This window comes from Megachile rotundata, chromosome 4, assembly GCF_050947335.1.
Source record: "Megachile rotundata isolate GNS110a chromosome 4, iyMegRotu1, whole genome shotgun sequence".
Taxonomy (NCBI): Eukaryota; Metazoa; Arthropoda; class Insecta; order Hymenoptera; family Megachilidae; genus Megachile; species Megachile rotundata.
In genome coordinates, this window is record NC_134986.1 from 10,021,693 (window position 1) to 10,041,964 (window position 20,272).

Consider the following 20,272-nt stretch of genomic DNA (forward strand, 5'->3'; position numbering starts at 1 on the left):
ATTCCCACATTTCCAAATTCCCATATCTCCAAATTTCTACATCTCCAAATTCCCACATCCCCAAATTCCCACATCCCCAAATTCTCACATCCCCAAATTCCCACATCCCCAAATTCCCACATCCCCAAATTCCCACATCCCCAAATTCCCACATCCCCAAATTCTCACATCCCCAATTTCCCACACTCCCAAATTCCCACATCCCCAACTTCCCACATCCCCAAATTCCCACATCCCCAAATTCTCACATCCCCAATTTCCCACATTCCCAAATTCCCACATCCCCAAATTCTCACATTCTTAAATTCCCATATCCCCAATTTCCCACATCCCCAAATTCTCACATCCCCAAATTCTCACATCTCCAAATTCCCACATCTCCGAATTCCCACATCCCCAAACTCCCACATCCCCAAATTCCCACATCCCCAAATCCCAAATTCCCCAAATTCCCACATCCTCAAATTCCCACATTCTCAAATTCCCACATCCCCAAATTCCCACATCCCCAAATTCCCACATTTCCAAATTCCCATATCTCCAAATTTCTACATCTCCAAATTCCCACATCCCCAAATTCCCACATCCCCAAATTCTCACATCCCCAAATTCCCACATCCCCAAATTCCCACATCCCCAAATTCCCACATCCCCAAATTCCCACATCCCCAAATTCTCACATCCCCAATTTCCCACACTCCCAAATTCCCACATCCCCAACTTCCCACATCCCCAAATTCCCACATCCCCAAATTCTCACATCCCCAATTTCCCACATTCCCAAATTCCCACATCCCCAAATTCTCACATTCTTAAATTCCCATATCCCCAATTTCCCACATCCCCAAATTCTCACATCCCCAAATTCTCACATCTCCAAATTCCCACATCTCCGAATTCCCACATCCCCAAACTCCCACATCCCCAAATTCCCACATCCCCAAATCCCAAATTCCCCAAATTCCCACATCCTCAAATTCCCACATTCTCAAATTCCCACATCCCCAAATTCCCACATCCCCAAATTCCCACATTTCCAAATTCCCATATCTCCAAATTTCTACATCTCCAAATTCCCACATCCCCAAATTCCCACATCCCCAAATTCTCACATCCCCAAATTCCCACATCCCCAAATTCCCACATCCCCAAATTCCCACATCCCCAAATTCCCACATCCCCAAATTCTCACATCCCCAATTTCCCACACTCCCAAATTCCCACATCCCCAACTTCCCACATCCCCAAATTCCCACATCCCCAAATTCTCACATCCCCAATTTCCCACATTCCCAAATTCCCACATCCCCAAATTCTCACATTCTTAAATTCCCATATCCCCAATTTCCCACATCCCCAAATTCTCACATCCCCAAATTCTCACATCTCCAAATTCCCACATCTCCGAATTCCCACATCCCCAAACTCCCACATCCCCAAATTCCCACATCCCCAAACTCCCACATCCCCAAATTCCCATATCCCGAAATTCCAAACTTCCGCACCCTTAAATTTCCAACCCTCCAAATACCCAAATATTTACAAAGCAAGAAATGAACGATTGGCTCCCCTTTTTCTTATATCACGGTTTTGCTAAAAGGCTCTACGATTCTCGAGCGTGTACGTAGAAGAAGCAGCAACAGGCATGGTCCGTCAAGTATCAACTAAATCAACACGCGATGAAGGATAAACGTTATTCAAATGCGTTGCCTTCATGATACAAAAAATGTTTTTCGTTTAGCAGGTTATTTACTTCGTCACGCACGCTTCTTATAACAGTGTTACTAAATCATTTAACCCAGAATTGAAATATTAAGAAGTGTTTACTTTGACATTTCTAAGGAATTCTTCAGAATAACTGTATTAGATGTATTATTACTTTACTGATATAAAGTTTTATAGCAATTTTATACACCACGGTCTCTAATCAGGATCACAGGAAAATGGTGATCCTCTACGAGTTCAGAGCTGTAGTATTTAACTCACTTTATGAATCAGAATCACTAATCTCTATTGATTAAAACGACTGGAGTTCTCTGAGTTATCTGAATTTAACTAAAAAAACAACCATCAATATACTTAAGTCATATTTGAATAAAAAGTCATATTAAACTGGAGTTCTGTACCCATTTCATAATTTTTACAGTATCCACCTCCATAATCTCAATCTGATTTTGATTGCCAAAACCCTACATCATTCATAACAACGAACATGTGTCATCGAATCTCAACCCCTAAAAATACATTTCTGCAAACTAAACTAAAGAACGTCCACTGAATTAGTTATAAAAAACTGTAGCACAGTATAAACTATACGAATAATCGTACTCGTGGAGCAAAGCACGCTAGCCCCACGCGTATCTCCGTAACGTCACACATCGTGGAGGCCTCGACTGTCATATCGTACAACATAGTACACCCTCGCGAGACGTGTACACAAACGCAACACCGGGGGGTGGAAACGATGCAAGCCGACAAACACTCATGCCAGAATCCTCTTATCCAAACAAAGCAGCCGGAGGTGTGCTCGGTGTACACGTCGCTAGGTTAAACGGTGGAGGCCCGTGTGAACGATGCGGTAACACCGTGAACTCTGTTTCGACACATTTTTTCAGGTGGACCACATGCCGAAACGTCGAGCAACCACCGAAGCGCTGTTCGCGACAGGAACGGGCATTTAACATACACACCTGGTCGGGCCGACCCAAGGTCAGGTCACTAGGCCGCGAACGTAACACGGTGCTCGCTGGTTACTCCACTGGTAGATCCTCTCGGATGACACTGAAATCCTGCTGGCTCACACCTCGATCATCCGCGGGTTGAACAGGCCTGGCCACAACAAGACAACACGACTATCACCACGATCAACACGAACAGCCGACACACCGTGAAAGGTGCGATCCGTAATCGACTACGGATCGATCGGGCAACGTAATCACTGCGGTTAGCGAAGAAACCGTGCGCACAACGACGTTCAGAATGATTCTCATCGAAACGAGCGGAGCAGAGACAAGGGTCGACCTGGCCTCCTCGAGCCTTACCGAAGAACTGGCGGGATCGTGCGCTCGCACGCACCCGCGATCCCCCACCAGCGACACACGACACCTATCTGCTCCACCGTAAACCCTCGCTACTTCTTCCCCTACTTTAACCCCTCCAGACCATCCACCTAACCCCCTGCGATCTTCTCGCGCGTGTACACAACCGCGGGAGCGCGGAAAATTCAAAGACGAGAGTTAATTATAACGACTCGCGAGAGAACCTCGCTAGCTCGGCCCAGGGACGGGTTAACGTGCTTTAGAGCCCTAAACGATGCGAAACTTAACTACACCCTTAGAATCGGTCTCGAAATGTTAACGTTAACAATTCGTCCTTATTTCCTGATATGGGACTTTCAGCAAAATTGTGATGTGGACTCTTGAAACAGTGTAGTTGGGATTTCACTACGCTGCAGTTCTGGGCCTTTTAGTAAGTTGACTTTGAACATTATGTGATTCTGGAAACGATGTGATTTTGAGACTTTGTTAACTTTGTGATTTTGTGTCTCTGACAGTTTGAGATTTCAATATTTAACAAGTTTGAGACATTGGAACTTTATGACTTTGTGATTATAGAATTTTTATATTTTTGTATGATTTTGTATTTCTGAATTATTTTCTAAATTTAAAACTTGAAGACCAACTAAAAATCTAAGTCTTTAAAAATTGATCACCATTTTCCTCTAATAACCTAAACACGTGTCTCTTAACGATAATCCATCCCTGACACGAGCCTCTTCGGTGTTTTCATTCGTTACATCCTCGCGTGTATGCACGCTTCCGTAACGAGCAATCGCGATTAATTAATTGTCGATAAACTAGCTATCGATCTGCGAAAGTATGGATTTCATGATGGAGATCGTTGCGAACGATAAAAGGCTAAGGTTCTTCTTTTTTTCTGGCACAGATTCGCGGAGTATAGAACGGTTGTTCAATTCGAACTTGTTCGCCTAATACGTTTTATTACGCGAGTTCGCGAGTAAGTGCGTGGAAAATTGAAAGATGAGGGTTAATTGCGGCTGTTAGATCGAAATTCTCCGACTCTCTTGATTCGTTCATCGTTTTCTGCCGTTCCTCGAAAATGGAAGAGACTCTTTATCAAGACTCCTTGGAGATACGAAGGAAACTAAGAATTCTTAAGTTATAGGACTATATTACTGTATATTTTATGTAAAATATGTAAGTTATTTCATTGATGGTATCATAACTTTTTATGGAGGCTGCATTTTAATTCTTTAACTCAGAGAAATATGTAACATATTCGTTTTTATATATATAAGTTGATATATGCAGAAGACGTGTACGTCCAGTATTGTTGTCAAACTCATCTACTATTTTATTGAAACAAGTATACATACATATATGAATATACACGTATGTACACGTGTCCAGCAACCAACCAAAATTAAATATCAGCTACTTCAATGTTGTCTTATAACAATGCAAATTTCTTTAAGAAACTATTATTATTTCTCATAGAATTATTAGAAAGAGCATCGTCAATTATTTTGAATTCCTCACCAAACAACCACCAAGATAAAGTTACACTCTGAACTGCAAAGGATGAAAAAAACTAAAAATATCATATGAATTGTTAATTTTTTAAATACCTCCCACGTTCTAACTTACACGGAAAATGTTGCAAAGAATCGACTTGCAAATGCAATGGAAATGCAAAGCAACGTAAACAGCGTATGTTCGGCTAAACTGATGCGCATGTAATATGCATACGTAGGTACGAATTGTAGAATAAGGATGGTCTTTCGTTCGAAAATCTTTTGAATCGCGGGATAGGTTTTCCGTAATAGTGGACCGATCTTTTCCGATTGTACGATGCAATCATGTGTTTCCGCATTTGTTATGTAAATGCGGCAGCACCGATGTGTATTCCTAGGATGTTCATGAACGCGAGGACCTAGATTCGCCACAGCATACGTGATTATTATCAAATAGAACGTGAAACGCATATGGCTTTAAGGAAAAAGACTACTCGATCCTTGAAATTCAATTAACAAACGCTTTTTAAACGTTTTCACGGATGCACATATAGCGATTTACGATATGTAACCGTCAAGAAATATTTGTGTAAGTTTACATTAATTACAGTGGAATATAAAATGAAATTACTGTAATGTAGAGCTGTTTCATTGAAATGAATGAATGCAATTGTATATGAACGTATAGTGGAGAACATGGATTTCCCCAGGGAAGATGGTGATTTAGGGAATGGGGACATCAATATTTGCTGGACTTAGTTTGCAAATTTTCAAATTTACGAAGTTCCGAATTTGGGACTTTGAAGACGTGGAAATTTGGAAGTATGAAAAATTCGAATTAAAAAATTGAAAAATTGAAGAATTGAAGAATTGGAAAATTGAAAAACTGAAGAATTGAAAATTTGTACCTATTTATTTTAACCAGTACCTATTTGCACCTATTTATTTTTAAAACACGCTGCACGGAAATAAACTCTTTCCTATTGAATCCTTGGCGTAACAACGTTTGTTTTATGCGAAATGACGCATAATAGTTCGATTAAGTTAAAATATGACATATTCCGGTGAGTTTCATTCAGTTAACAACCGTTCATTCACTATATCACGTTTGTACGATAAGGTAATTGACTTCCCGCGCACGCGATATACCCCATTAACAAATAATGCTTACAATTATGCATATTTTTCTTTTTTCTCCCTTTATGTACAAATTAATATCATAACTTTCAAATAATGAATTATTGAAATGCCGACTACAATTCAAACTTAATTTCATTACTTGTTAATCTAATTTCAAATTTAATGATGGAAGACAGAACACAATGGAAGACAGAAAGTGAAACAGAAAGTACAAAGAAATATTTCAAAACTCGCGCCAAATATCAAAAGACACCATTGCAAACACCGTGGAGCAAGGTTACGTAAACGTGTTACAATGTAGAGTGCATAGGTTTGTTATTTTAGCTGGTATCGCAGAATTTCGAGGAGATGCGTTCGCAGAGAAAAATGTGGAGATTTGGGAGGGTGTGATACGCTATACGGCATAGAGCAAGCTAGCCACGACTTCATTCCTCACGGCGGCGCGAATCGATAAACGGCGACCATCACGCAACACACAAACCCATCCTCACCAACCACCTCGACCTCGACGTCCGGGTGCACCATTCCCTGGATCGTACGCCACCCGTACGCTACACATCGCGTGTCATTAAAGAGGACAGAGCTTTTGGTACATCCGACTTCGATGATACACATCACAATTCGAAACTACTCTATCTACACCAGTTTCAATTTATACTCCTACTCATCTTCAGAAATTATTTTTCGTGAGAATGTTTCGAACCTTGAACTCTGGAATTTTCGGTTTTTTTTTGGGGCTCTGAGACACTGCTGTTTCGAAGATATGGGAGTTTTCGCAATTTTAGAAGTGTGGGATTTTTGAATCTTGACATTTTTGGAATTTAGAAAATTAGGACTTTGTTAATTTAGAAGTTTGGGACTTATGAAATTTTGAGACTTCGTAATTTTGAATCCTTGAAACTTTGAAAAGTATCAACCATCTTCAGAAATCTTAAACTTTTAAAAAATTGTTATTTAAAATATTCCACCACTAAAAAAATAGTTAAACACTAAGTTAAATTTTGATCAGAAATTTTCAACAGAATAATTATAAATTAATTGATAAGTTAGCAGATGGAAATAACGTACATCCTATTAATTTATGAGCCACACTACCTTTCATTTCCCTTTGAAAATTGAATGAAAATCTCCCAATGCTTTGTTATTTTTAAATCCACATGAAATTAACTACATATTTCGCCAAATAATTGCCCACGTTTAACATTCGTTTTTTCCTATAACTTCCTCTTTGGAAATGATGAAACATTTAATGATGTTCCAGCAGAATAAGAAACTTTTAATTGAATAACAGAGTTTTCAATACGTTCGACCTCAACAATAATTCCCCTGATACAGAGTACTTTGTTCTCTTATTCCCTTTTTTTTCAGATCCATACAAAATTAATCGGGGTACGAAGGTTGAAAGTTTTGATCGAATAATATACAGAGCTTTCGGTATATCCAACTTCAATAATCATATAGCATCTCTCTTCCACGCTCTTCCTCTTTTACCTACTGATCTCGTTTCCTTTGGATTCGTACACAATCGATTCACTGGCTATCCCAAAACAATTTCGCGCTTCATTCACACTTTTCTACTTGATTAAATCTTTTGTGAGGATATTAACAGTCCTGCCATCAAATACAACACATCCTTCTCCCTTTCATTATTTTCGATTTCATTCGGTACTCCTATAATTCCGGACTTAAATAACAGAATCAAATGTAATTTATATCTTTTCATCATAGTATATTGTACAATTGTATAATTAGATCTAAAAGCCAGCTCAAATTATTGTTGAAAGATTTATTAAAATTTTCGTGAAAATTATATAGTTGTATCATAAAAGGAATTTCATATGATAAATTTAAATGAATTAATATAAAAATATAATCTGACAAAAAATAATTGTTCAGTGAAGAGTTACAAATTTTTTTGCCTTACCTCTTTGATGAGATTTTAAATTTACCGCCCATCATGTCACGTGACGACGCACTATTTTATACGTGACGCACGAATGTGTAGACGCTTTTCTGCTCACAAATCATATTTCTCTTGATTCCATTCATTTATAACTGATAAAGAAAATTTATGATAGAATATTGTAAAGTAACAATATACATAAATAATAACAATGTAGTACAGTAATAATATAGTATAAATAATATTAGAGGAACCGAAAAGTAATCAAAATTTTGTTTGCTAACGAACAACATTTATTTATCAAAAAAATCTTAAATGCCTATCAACAAAATAATTTCCATCATTTTCTACTGCTTTTTGCCAAATTAAAGGCAACTGTTCGATTCACTTCTTAAAAAAAGTCCTTCGATTTTTCATTGAAAAACTTTGAAGTCATCGAAGAAATTTTGAGTACTTTTCGGTACCCCGAATATATATACTATTAAATCTTTTAAAATGATTAGTTTGAAGAATATTTGTAACAATGCATTACTTACAAATTTGCAATAACTGCTTCACTTTTACACACTACAGTACTGCTACGTTGAAGTTGCGGACGAATGCTTGGCGCGAAAATTTAGTGCGCATGCGTGGAAAGTGCATGAACCTGGAAATATAGAAATGGAACGTAAGCGTGAATTACATGCAAGGAGAACGAAATTGAGGAGAGGGGACCCTGATGGCCAATGTTCAACTTTCATTGGCTGTTTCTATGCGCATGTTCTTTACCGCCAATTATAAGAAACCAAAACCGACCAATTATTACAGATTTATCAGTTAATGAAAAGTAATTATTTTTTTATACACACATATCGTTTTAGAAATTTTTACTTTATAGATTTTGTAATTTAAGAAGTTAGTTGTTCTTAAATTTACAAATTTTCAAAGTTATGAATTTAGAAACCTCAACGGTTCAAATGTCGGAGTTTCGACACTTCAAATTTTCAAATGTGGCAATATAGAAATTTCAAGTTGATAGTTTGAGCATTTAGAAATGTGGGAATATCACGTTTACTTACTTATACACTTCGAAATCTTCAAATTTAGAATTTTAGAAGTCTTGAAATTAAAAAATTTATAAGTTGCACTGGTCCGCAACCAATCAAAACTGGACACCGGTTTACGACTTCGCCTCGTCGCACAATGTTTCCCGCTCCCCTCCCTGGGGATATACCTGTCCCTATATTCCTAGATCCATGGTAAACTGGCGGACTAGGTGGCGTTGGCGGCGCAGTGAAAACAGAAACCCAAACCGGTCATGGAGGCTAGTTAACGACTGTGCGCCGCGCTTGCGAATAGTAATTTCATCGAGATATTGTGATATTACGCGGACGCCAGAGAATCAACAGAAAGATCGCCGGTTTTAACGAAAATGGGTGCATATTTGTCAGAACCGATTACAAAGAAAGTGTCGAACGACCAAGTAGGCAAGAATGTTGCATTCGGCGCGAGTTCCATGCAAGGCTGGCGAATTAGTCAAGAGGTAAGCTAAAACCCTCGAGCGGCCAGTGCACCGTTACCTAGTTTCGTTTCGGTCAGAGAACGGTTTGCCGGTTCACCGTTTCGCTAGGGTATTACGACATCCGTCCTGATCTATTGCAAACGTAATCCATCTATATCTCGAAGCGCGAAATTCAGTCTATTCGATTCGAGAACACAGGAAATACTGTGTCGAATGTAAGGAGAATATGTGTCTCGAAATTTCGTGCGTGTACAAAACATCGCTGCTGTAAAATTATTAGCATTCATTGCCATGTTTCAAAGTTCTTCTCGAAACTGAAGTTATCACGATGTAATAATACTTTCGTATTCTTATATGCAAACGTGACGACTTATTATTGTATTTGATACTACTGCGCGAAAAACTTCACAAAGTAATTCTTTTATTTTGTTATTTAGAAATAAAATAATGCAATTGTCAGCGTTGTTTTATTCAGAGTAGTATCTAGTTACCCGTGATACATCCATTTTGCAATAATTATTCTTTAAAAAATAAAATGTGACAGATTTGAAATAGCATCTCATCACTTCTTAATTAAGTATTTATTTTTGTAATTTATTTATGTGATTTATTATATGCGATGCGATTGATTTCCTAATGTATTCTATTTGGGAAAAATAAATTTTGTTATTTGTGTGTTAAATATTCATGTGTACATTATAGTGTCAAATAACCTTATTTATATGGTGCATCTAAAAGGTTATTAAAGTTTATTGTGATATAAAATTGTATATTATGAAATGTAAAGCATTTAATATTTAAATGAATTGTAATCTTTATTAGTAATGTTATTACACACATTTGTAATATTATTATTTGTTTGTAGGATGCACATAATTGTTGTATAGATTTTGATGAAAATGTTTCATTATTTGCTGTATATGATGGTCATGGGGGACACGAAGTTGCAACTTACTGTGCAAATAATCTCCCAGATTTTATCAAACAAACTGAGGCATACAAAAGAGGAGATATTAGGCAAGCTTTAATAGATGCCTTTTTAGGCTTTGATGCTACTCTTGAAAAACCCGAAGTAATTAGTATTCTCAAAGAACTGGCAGGAACATCCAATTCTGATAATAAAAAAGATGATGTAAACGAATCTGGTACGTCTCTTTTTATTTTAAAATTATACTTTTTTATTAATTAATTAGAAAAGTTATACCTTTAATGATTAGACCTTAAAATCATTGGTTTATTTCATTTACTTCTTTATATTTAATGAAGTTATCTTCATATATTTCATTACATATAGATGAAGAAGAAAACGTTAATAATTTGTGTATGGAAGCAACTATGCCACTGGAAGAAGTAATGGCAAAGTATCAGTCTGAATCAACTCCTCAAGTAAAGGCATTAAAGAATGAAAAATGCAATAAACGAGCATGTTCTGCAAGTCCTTACCTACGTGGACGAAGAGGTAGAGAAAAAGCAAGCTCTTCATCATCGGGTGCAGGATGTTCATCATCTTCATCTTCATGGAATACAAATGAAACTGATGTAAGTAGTTCCAGCCAACAGTGTGGTTCCACTTTATCTAGTACAATGGAACGAAAAGATTCAGAATGTCCTGGTAACAATGAGGCTGAACAAGTTCTTGATTCAACTACCAGTAATGGAAATGTACATACATCTCCACCAGTAGGATCCACAGCAGACATAGAACCAATAAAAAGTGCAGATATGCCTGATAGTTCTGAGGATATAAACAAAAAAGTTACAAGTCCAGGCAAAATCACATGTGATGAATCAAATGTAAATGAAGTAGAATTAAATGGTGCAGAATCAAAACGAATTGGAGATGCTGATAGTAGTAAAGGTGGAGGTGACAATGTCTCTAGCAGTTCATGTACTCCTGTTGAAAATGGAGATGCAGGACAGCAAGAACGAATAAGCAGTACTGGTAGAAGAAGGATTCAGCCCATAACATTATATCATAATCTTCTTAAAAAGGGTAGCGAAGATTCTGAAGAAGATGATGATGACGATGAAAATGATATAACATTTGATGGAGTTCCAGAAAGGTAGAAACCTTTAGCTCCTCAGACCTTCTCTTCCTTTTAAAAATTAAAGTTATCACTGGTATATTTTACATTAACTTCATCAACATAGTTTTAGTGATGAAGATGACACAGAAGACATAGATGAAGATGAAAGTGATGAAGATGAAGAAGATGAAGATGGAGATGGCAATATTGATGATGATGACGATGAAGATGATGATAGTGAGAGCCTCATGATGGATAAAGAAGAGGTATGAAATATCCTTTAAATTGTGTACTTAAAACTATTTATTAATAATATTATGATAAGATAGCATTTCTGTAGTTAAGAAAGATTTAAAATTAAGTAACATAAATCATTAATTTAAACAGCCAGGTTATGATAGTGGATGTACTGCAGTAGTTGCTGTATTGAAAGGAAATGAATTATACGTGGCAAATGCTGGCGATTCCCGTTGTGTTTTATGTAGAGATGGTCAGGCAGTTGAACTTAGTTTAGATCACAAGCCTGAAGATGAACCAGAAATGGAGCGCATAGTAAAAGCTGGTGGAAAAGTTACAGCAGACGGTAGAGTAAATGGTGGCCTTAATTTATCAAGAGCTCTGGGGGATCATGCTTATAAACAAAATACAGATTTACCACCACAAGAACAAATGATTTCTGCACTTCCGGATGTGAGGCATATCACAATTGAACCAGGAAAGGATAAATTTATGGTGCTTGCTTGTGATGGTATTTGGAATTTTATGTCCAGTCAAGATGTTGTACAGTTTATAGATAGCCGTTTGACACAAAATTGTGATAAGCTGTCTACAATCTGTGAAGAGGTATGAATAGTTGATTATTTTCTGTATTACTTTGATGCGCAAAATATTGATTACTAACAGCACTATTGTATTGTAGCTATTTGATCATTGTCTTGCACCTGACACATGTGGAGATGGTACAGGTTGTGACAATATGACAGCTGTAATAGTTCGATTTAAATCACAAACTGATGCTGTAACAAACAGTAACGCTGCTGAGATATGTACTGCTAAAAGGTCATTATCGCCAGCTGTATCCGCGGAAGAAAGCAATGACTGCGTCATACAAGACGACGCGGTGAAATCTTGCAAACGCCTTAAGACCGAAGCAACAATGTGAGATTTGTGTTAAATGTTATAAACTGATCTCTGGAAACAGATGAGTGAATGTGAATTTATGTAAAATTATGTAATTCTATGGAACTGTGAATTTTGAATGGATACTCGATGGTAATCGATACCAGTTACATCAAACAACATGTAAAGTATGTTAGTGCTGGCTATTGGTGGCAGACTGATAAATTGGAGCACATGAGGATGATAATTCGCTGCTTCTGTTTTAATTTTTTTAATATACTGACTTAAAATCCATAACTTTTTAAATTATTTAATTACGCCTACTATTGGTGGATAGTGTATTATACGGTCTAACATTTTGATAACAACGTGTACAAAATATGTAAAACGGTCATACGAACATTCTGTATAATTAATAAAGTAATCGATGTTTCTCTTTATAAGTACTTTCTATGGTAATGCTAAGGTAGATAATAAGTAAGAAGTAAAATCAGTCTAAAATCATTTACTAACACTGTTGACCCAAAGGTCTTGAACTCTTCTTATAAGTCAAAGCCACATAAGATTTCATCAACATCTCATACAACAGCACTCAGATTAAAACTAAAATTTGTTGAAGTTTTAAATTTATCAGTTGACGTTACATGTTTGAATATCATTGACTATTTTAATTCTTTTAATTAAATAAAACTTGATAATACATCATCCCATTTGCTCCATTAACATTTATGGGATATACTCTTTGAGTTTTTAAATAACATCCATAGTAGATATGTAATTGTACATATTTATAAATTTAGACTATAGGATTTATATTTGTAATTCAACACGATACCATTTCTTATTTTTACGAAATAAAGTTTATTTTTGAATCCCTGGGTATAGTGGTTGAATGGATGGGTGAGCGAATAATCTTAAAACGTGTAAACCGTATTGTGTAACAAAGACGATTGTGTACTGCGCGCGTTAGTAATTTGTGATCTTGTACTAAAAGTACTGTTAGAAAAAGAGGGTATGTAGTGTGTCGTGGAATTACTTAAACTGTTTTAAATTTCATTTGGAATTTCTCATAGTATCAAAAGTGTTCTGTAAATTAATAATAACGTAAGAAAAATATTTATTTATGAAGTAAAAACAATAAAATAATGACTTAAAGATATTTACACGCACGCGAACGATTTGAAAATAAAAAATTAATAGGATATATGTATTAGAAATAAACTAAATTCGTATAAAGAACAATTAAAGAATGAGGACAAGAAAATTATTTAAATTATTTACAAGTTTTTAACAAAGTACATATTTTATTTTTACTGAAATCGTTGGATGTACACTGTGGGCTTACATAGTTTGTCGTCTATACAATTATTCAAATTTTTTTTCTATATAAATGCAACACATAAACAATGAACGTTGTTAACATTTTAATATAAAAATAATACCTTATAAATCTTTTTTATATCATAATTGCAATTTTATTGCAGTACTTTTATCACAGAACAAACATATAATATAATAATACCTGTGCATTTGCAAAACATACAAAGTTTTTATTCAGTTAATATAATATAGCTAGTAGATAAATAATTATATAAATTAATCACTTGCAATGTCTAAGGTTGCTTCAATTTTGTACTGTTATTCACCTTCTATAACTGCTCACATGTAATTGCGGCTGTTAGTAAAGAGTAATTATATAAACGTTGTTTATAATTATGAAGAAAGTAACTTAAGAAAAAAAAAGTAACACTATTATATAAAAATAATCAGTAATATATAAATACTAGAAACAGTACATAGTATTACTCAGAATTAACTAATGTGCCTTTCTGATTCAGGGGTTGAGAACCTTCACAATATGTATGTACATTTGATGCCGTCTTATTAAGAAGGGTTTAAACCCCGACACCGTCTTAACTGCAAACTTCGTCATAAATTTATGTATAAATATCTTGTTTCATAATATATGTCACATCAATTACTTTTTTTTTGTACTTTTACTTATATTCCTATTTCAATTGTTTTTTGTACACAACTTTGTGTGAAAGTGTATAAACACGTGCTAAGTAGATATTAAATAGATTTATAATCACAAAATTAATATAACAGAAATTTTTAATTTACTGTTAAATGTTCAATTGTTTCTATCTGTTCCATTTCAATCTTTTTTAGGGAATCATACTGTATACGAAGTCTTTCAAGTTCCATAGATTTTTCAACAATTTGTGCCTGTAATTAATATACATGTATGTTTTTTAAAGTGTGTACAATTTAATTTTCAAAATTGTTTTACTTAGCGTTTAATCGTACTTAATAAATAGCTATAGCATACTAAAATATTTTTATTTTTAATGACCTGAATTTGCTGTTTTTGAGCATCCCTTTCTTTTGCAACAGATCGAAGTAAATTTCGGGTTCCGATCGTTCTCATTTTTTCTTTCTCGACTTCATTTGCTAACTGATTTATTAATTGTAAAAATTCATTACAGTTTGATTGAAATTCAGTGATTCCTAAGAAATAAAAATAATGTAACTACTATAATAATTTAAACAAATAGAAATAATAAATTGGAAACTCAAATCATTTAAAACATTTGTATACATAATTGTAAACATAAATTTTAAAAAAGCATAATCCAAATAAAATAAGTTATTCACATGTCTGTATAGCATTAATAATAAAATAAATAATACATACATATAAAGTGAATATTTAAATTATTTAATAACATTTTGTATGTTGAAGCGCTGATCAAAATTTTATACAGAAGCGGCAATCTACGTAGATGGCAGCAATTACCGTAGCAAATGAAAAGACACTTGTTTTACAAAAAATTGATAAACAATTACTGAATTTACAGAAAAGTAAGAAATAATGAAAGAAATAAAAGAAATAAATTTCATAAGAATAGTTCTACAATAACATAGTGCATATCAAATCAACAAATAAACATAAACTAATCATGTAACTGTAACGATTTCTATAAAACTCACTCGAAACGAAATTTTGACATTCTTCCTTAAGTTTATTCGCTTGGTTTGCCACTTCTGGCTCTAATACGCGTATTTTGCTTAAATCGTCAATGTAAATTCCATACTTTGCTAAAGAATCAGCCATTTTCTTAAATAAACAAACGATCGACTCTTTACCTAAGAGTCTTAGGCAGTCGCGCTTGCGCGTATTTTCAACTATACTCTTTATTTCAAGAGAGAACCATAATGTTGAGCGACGAGTTTTCGTTCATACTGCACAGATCCGCTGTCATTAATTCTTACACTTCGTAATCATGAGTAATGCACATGCGCTCTAATGGCAATTGTAACATTTCATATGTATACCCAATGATCATTTATTTAATATATTCTTCTACCTTTCCATCATCACCTTTTATGTCGCTCAAAAATATCTTGTACACCGTATTATAGAAGTTTCCAAAGTAACAAGTGTTTTAATTTTGAAATCCTCCAATTTCTAAATTTAATTGTCAATGCTATTCCATCTTACATATCTGCTTCCTTACACTGTTCATAATTTTTGTTCACTATGTATATAACCACGAAATGAAAAGCAGACTATAGATTGATAGTAAGTGACGATAAAGAGTCCTCTGAACTCGGCTGAGATGCGCGGAGTAACTACGGTTCTTTTGCGAAATAAATTATAGTCTTCGATCTTCGTGCTAGTCACTCACCAAAATGGGGGTACGATAGGGTGTATTTTTTTATCAAGTCGCAAGACATAAAAGAACAGTGAATTGTGCTATTTAACAGGGTTTTAACAATTAAGATGAGACTAATAAATGCCACATAAAATATCATCGCATCGGTTATCGTTTATCACTTGCGTCGTCGTTGAAGAGACGCAACGCTTCGTTCTTTCTCTGTTATATTTTCGATTTGACATTTAACAAAATCAATATACTTTTCCATTAAAATATTTATATCATCGTCACTATTTTACGTTTTGATATTTCGTCGTTGTCGTTCGTTATGTCCGGAGATCATAAAGCTGGAATTAAATACCCTTCGGAGTACGTTAAGCTCAATATCGGCGGTTCCCTACACTATACAACTTTAGGTACACTTCAAAAACATGACACTATGTTACGTGCTATGTTTAGTGGCCGCATGGAAATTCTAACAGATCCTGAAGGTGAGATTTTGTGCAGAAACTGCAGCATTTAAGCATTAACAGGGTGTTCTGTGTGTTTAACAAGCCTTCATTGTGAGATACATCTACTAAAGAATTGCATTTTTATTTGTTAAATCATAGGTGACTTTTTAAAATTTCGTTTCAAGTTTCTTCTTCATCTGACTATAATTTACAATGTAAAATTAATTATTGATCTTTTATTTGTGTACATGATACAAATTTTATTTACAGGATGGATTTTGATAGATAGGTGTGGAAAACATTTTGGTACAATTTTAAATTTCTTAAGAGACGGTTCAGTCCCCTTACCAGAAAGCACAAAAGAAATGGCAGAGTTACTAGCAGAAGCAAAGTATTATTGTATTACCGAATTAGCTGAATCGTGTGAACAAGCTCTTCTCCGAAAAGAAAGGGAAGCAGAACCTATTTGTAGGGTTCCACTCATTACATCCCAAAAGGAAGAGCAGTTGTTAATTAGCAGTACTACTAAGCCAGTGGTAAAGCTGCTTATTAATAGGCATAATAATAAATATTCATATACAAGGTGATAATACCTGTTTCATAGAAATTGTAATTACAATGAAGCATGAAAACAAATAAATATAAAAAGCCTTGTCTTTACAGTACATCAGATGACAATCTGTTAAAAAACATTGAATTGTTTGACAAAATGTCACTTAGATTCAGTGGTAGAGTATTATTTATTAAAGATGTAATTGGATCCAGTGAAATTTGTTGTTGGACATTTTATGGTCATGGCCGTAAAGTTGCAGAAGTTTGCTGTCACTCTATTGTTTATGCAACTGACAAGAAACATACAAAGGTAATGTAGAACATGCATGTATTATATTAAAATTTCAATATATATGCATTCAACTGCAACAAAATATTAGTGTATAGTATAAAATAGTTTATATAACATAAAATATAACTTAAATATAAAGAAGGAAAGTAAAACTTCAATTTGTAATGTATAGGTTGAGTTTCCAGAGGCCAGAATTTATGAAGAGACATTAAATATCTTATTATATGAACACCGAAATGGTCCAGACCAAGAATTAATGCAAGCAACATCGTCACGTGGTGCAGTTAGTGGTGCACCACCTTGTACATCAGATGAAGAAGAGGGTGAGCGTTCAGGCTTGGCTCGCCTTCGCTCCAACAAACAAAACACCAACTGACCCAACCTTGCCCTTTTTACCCCTCCTAATCCAGCGACTCTTAGCGTCGTTCGAGTCCTCGCCCTTAAGACGCGAGCCAATATAAAATAGGGTGTATGAAAGAGGAACAAGCGCAAATTTCATACATATATGCATATATATACATGTATACATGAATATGCATATATATGTATGTGCGTCTCTTTCTCTCTCTCTGTCTATATTTCTATTTCTATCTTTCATGCAAAAACTAATGAACAACGTCGTTAAAATTGGTTGTACGTACAATGAACTACATACCACTAAGTTTCACATCACAGTCTTATATTTGCTTGGTATTATATCTACATATCCTAATTATTTCTCATATCTGAAATCATTTGCAGATATTTTGATTTTGAACGGAATGACAAATTCGTCTTGGATTTATTCATACTTATACTATAAGGAATATTATTATAAAAGGAAAAAATATATAAGGATACGATTTCTATTTCTTATTTTCGCATCCAGAGTTTGAAAATAAGTATTGTTAAGAGAACAGAGATGCAAATACTATTAATGTGCCAAATGTTTGTGTCAGAAGTAAAACAAAAAGAAGTCGAAGTTGCCATTCTATGACTGATGGAATTATTTACTATATTATACTCTTCAACAACTTTTAAGCAGTTATTTAAAGTAATAAATTGAATAAACACCTTATGGTACATAGGACTGCATTGTTACCTGTTATAAGTATTATTATTATTATTATATTATTGTAGTTATCACTACTATGTTATTACTATTATCATTATAAATTCATCATGTTTAAATCTCTTTTTTTACAAGAAGCAAATTCTCTGTGTCAATAAATTAATAAAATAAAAGATGTGTTTGCTTGCATTTTTTAACTGAAAAGCTCTATCAAACTGCTTAAAAGATGATGCAGAGTAAACACTGCCAGTAAAATAACTACAACAAAGTATATAAAATTTTTCAACCAAATGCAACTGAAAAATGAATTTAAACTACAGTTGATTTTTCAACCTTGTTTAGTTTTGAACATTGGTCCTTTATTATAAACAACATGGTAACTTTTATAAGCACGTAAGCTTTGTGTTAATTTCTGTATATCATTCCAAAATGTGGTACATTTCTTTTCATATTAATACTTTTTACTTTACTTACATACTTCAACTTATAAAAACAAATAGATACATTATAATTCAATGAACACTGCAAATTAATATAATTCATTGTTTGATATGGTGCAAACTTCTATATTTAATGAAGGGACCATATGTATTCCAATTTCATACCTACAGTTATTTTGCTGTGGGCAAGCTTTTATACAAATGTTATGTTATTAATTATTTGTTGAGTTACTAAATTCTCGAATTAGAACTATTCATTCTCCCGAATACAAGACGATGTTTGTATGTATACATTACAGCAATACGAAAAAAGAAAAACGTAAGATTTGGCAACAGAAGAGTTTAAGTTCCTATAATTTTATGTATAACAAATGAAAAAATTGTAGGTAGTTAGTGTCGTTCATATTTCGTATTTATTATAAACCGCTATAATTAATAAACATTATGTAATATGTAAGTTAAGCTAAATGCAATATATCTTATGTTAATGAAAATATTATTGCTGCTTGCATTTTTCAACCTCACAGTAGAGCACAGTTTTAATGGCCTCCTTTGTCAGGTAAAACCGACACAAGCTTTAACATTTGTTCAAATTATATGTTTTTTATATATAAAATTAATAGAAATAGTTGTTGTCAAAAATAAACTAGAAATTGTACTGATTATTTATGTTTTCTTTCAGGAAACTAGTACGTCCCATCAAAATACATAAGGTAGCCATGGTCCACTTATAAAGTCGACGAAATTTCTAATCTAGCCACATTGTACAGGTCGGCATCGTTTCTGTTTTATAGTTATTCAAAAAATATATCAAAAGTTTTGTCTTGTATCCGGGTGAATTATTGTCTCTTAAAATTTTTAAATAACGTCTTTATATCTTTGGTTCATATTTTTGCAGACATTTATGTTCGGCTAAAATTTTCAAGTACCGTACAATAATTTACGAATTTACAGATTTACTAAAAAAATTATTTTTACATAACAGCAAAAAATATATTAAATAGATCTATTCGATGTATAGGTACCACTACAGCTAAACAAAAAAGATAATAATAGTATTATATGATAACATTTTATGAAAATCATATTAAATTGTACTTTTTGTTTAGGTTTATACTTAGGTAACAATGATAAGATTATGGTTGATTAGTTCAAGCTTTAACATATTTATGTCTGCATACATATTTATTAGGAAAAGACTGATTTGCAGAATATTTTTCAACTTTCATTTGGAGAATCTTACAGAATGTACAAATTAAATAATAAAGATTGTAAAATATATAATGAAACAATGAAACACTATCGTGAACAAAATTAATGATATAAAATATGTAAATATTTATCTGTTTTGAGTGGATAAATTACATTAAATAAAATATTTTATGCCATTGACAGAAGTGTTTTACTATTTAGGATTATTTTATTACAAATATATGTGTACAGGGATGTGTAATTAATAGTATTAACAAGTGTTACTATGGAAATTAGAATTGAATAAGCTATTGTAATAATAAATAATAATTGTAAAAAAATAAATTATAAATTGTTCCTTTATTTTAAATAACTACTTTATTATTATAAGTAATTGCACAAATGTTT

The 20,272-nt window shown here is 33.8% G+C and overlaps 4 protein-coding genes and 1 long non-coding RNA gene across 7 annotated transcripts in view; 2 read left to right on the forward strand and 3 right to left on the reverse strand.

Moving 5' to 3' along the window:
- The window catches only part of Hs3st-A (Heparan sulfate 3-O sulfotransferase-A), a 154,930-nt gene extending 151,831 nt beyond the window's left edge, over positions 1-3,099 (reverse strand). Inside the window, exon 1 of one of the 2 annotated variants that reach the window (XM_076530323.1) lies at positions 2,691-3,099. The gene's annotated coding sequence lies outside the window, so the exon portion shown is untranslated. The remainder of the gene's footprint in view (positions 1-2,690) is intronic. The other variant, XM_003701587.3, reaches the window with a different exon arrangement.
- A 4,498-nt stretch (positions 3,100-7,597) lies between these two features.
- On the reverse strand, positions 7,598-8,726 carry LOC143264333 (uncharacterized). The gene is made up of 3 exons (XR_013038021.1): positions 8,636-8,726; positions 8,114-8,223; positions 7,598-7,729 (listed from the first exon to the last, which is right to left on the reverse strand). It is a non-coding gene; the product is annotated as an uncharacterized LOC143264333 (long non-coding RNA).
- A 119-nt stretch (positions 8,727-8,845) lies between these two features.
- On the forward strand, positions 8,846-14,207 carry LOC100882395 (putative protein phosphatase CG10417). The gene is made up of 6 exons (XM_012281473.2): positions 8,846-9,099; positions 9,944-10,223; positions 10,373-11,141; positions 11,230-11,371; positions 11,493-11,948; positions 12,025-14,207. The coding sequence occupies exons 1-6, from the start codon at positions 8,989-8,991 to the stop codon at positions 12,265-12,267; spliced, it is 2,001 nt and encodes a 666-aa protein (XP_012136863.1). The 5' UTR covers positions 8,846-8,988; the 3' UTR covers positions 12,268-14,207.
- On the reverse strand, positions 13,509-15,710 carry IFT20 (intraflagellar transport 20). The gene is made up of 3 exons (XM_003701585.3): positions 15,219-15,710; positions 14,581-14,735; positions 13,509-14,453 (listed from the first exon to the last, which is right to left on the reverse strand). Exons 1-3 carry the CDS (start codon positions 15,340-15,342, stop codon positions 14,340-14,342), a joined length of 393 nt encoding a protein of 130 aa, XP_003701633.1. The 5' UTR covers positions 15,343-15,710; the 3' UTR covers positions 13,509-14,339.
- A 183-nt stretch (positions 15,711-15,893) lies between these two features.
- On the forward strand, positions 15,894-20,227 carry LOC100882174 (BTB/POZ domain-containing adapter for CUL3-mediated RhoA degradation protein 3). 2 transcript variants are annotated; one of them, XM_012281475.2, is made up of 5 exons: positions 15,894-16,377; positions 16,609-16,921; positions 17,002-17,200; positions 17,355-17,505; positions 19,356-20,227. In XM_012281475.2, exons 1-5 carry the CDS (start codon positions 16,215-16,217, stop codon positions 19,361-19,363), a joined length of 834 nt encoding a protein of 277 aa, XP_012136865.1. In that variant the 5' UTR covers positions 15,894-16,214; the 3' UTR covers positions 19,364-20,227. The 2 variants fall into 2 exon arrangements, with proteins under 2 accessions (XP_012136865.1, XP_003701632.1); XM_003701584.3 differs by lacking the exon at positions 19,356-20,227 and having other exon boundaries at positions 15,895-16,377; positions 17,355-19,336.
- Positions 20,228-20,272: the final 45 nt, after the last annotated feature.

Excerpts from the sequence above, each read along its gene's own strand:
- LOC100882395 (XM_012281473.2), top strand. The coding sequence starts at position 8,989 with ATGGGTGCATATTTGTCAGAACCGATTACAAAGAAAGTGTCGAACGAC. Across the intron at positions 10,224-10,372 it reads AGATGATGTAAACGAATCTG|ATGAAGAAGAAAACGTTAAT; the intron begins GTACGTCTCTTT and ends CATTACATATAG. Across the intron at positions 11,372-11,492 it reads TCATGATGGATAAAGAAGAG|CCAGGTTATGATAGTGGATG; the intron begins GTATGAAATATC and ends TAATTTAAACAG.
- IFT20 (XM_003701585.3), bottom strand. The coding sequence starts at position 15,342 with ATGGCTGATTCTTTAGCAAAGTATGGAATTTACATTGACGATTTAAGC. Across the intron at positions 14,736-15,218 it reads ATGTCAAAATTTCGTTTCGA|GAATCACTGAATTTCAATCA; the intron begins GTGAGTTTTATA and ends TTTATTTCTTAG. Across the intron at positions 14,454-14,580 it reads CTCAAAAACAGCAAATTCAG|GCACAAATTGTTGAAAAATC; the intron begins GTCATTAAAAAT and ends TATTAATTACAG.
- LOC100882174 (XM_003701584.3), top strand. The coding sequence starts at position 16,215 with ATGTCCGGAGATCATAAAGCTGGAATTAAATACCCTTCGGAGTACGTT. Across the intron at positions 16,922-17,001 it reads AATAAATATTCATATACAAG|TACATCAGATGACAATCTGT; the intron begins GTGATAATACCT and ends TTGTCTTTACAG. Across the intron at positions 17,201-17,354 it reads CTGACAAGAAACATACAAAG|GTTGAGTTTCCAGAGGCCAG; the intron begins GTAATGTAGAAC and ends TGTAATGTATAG.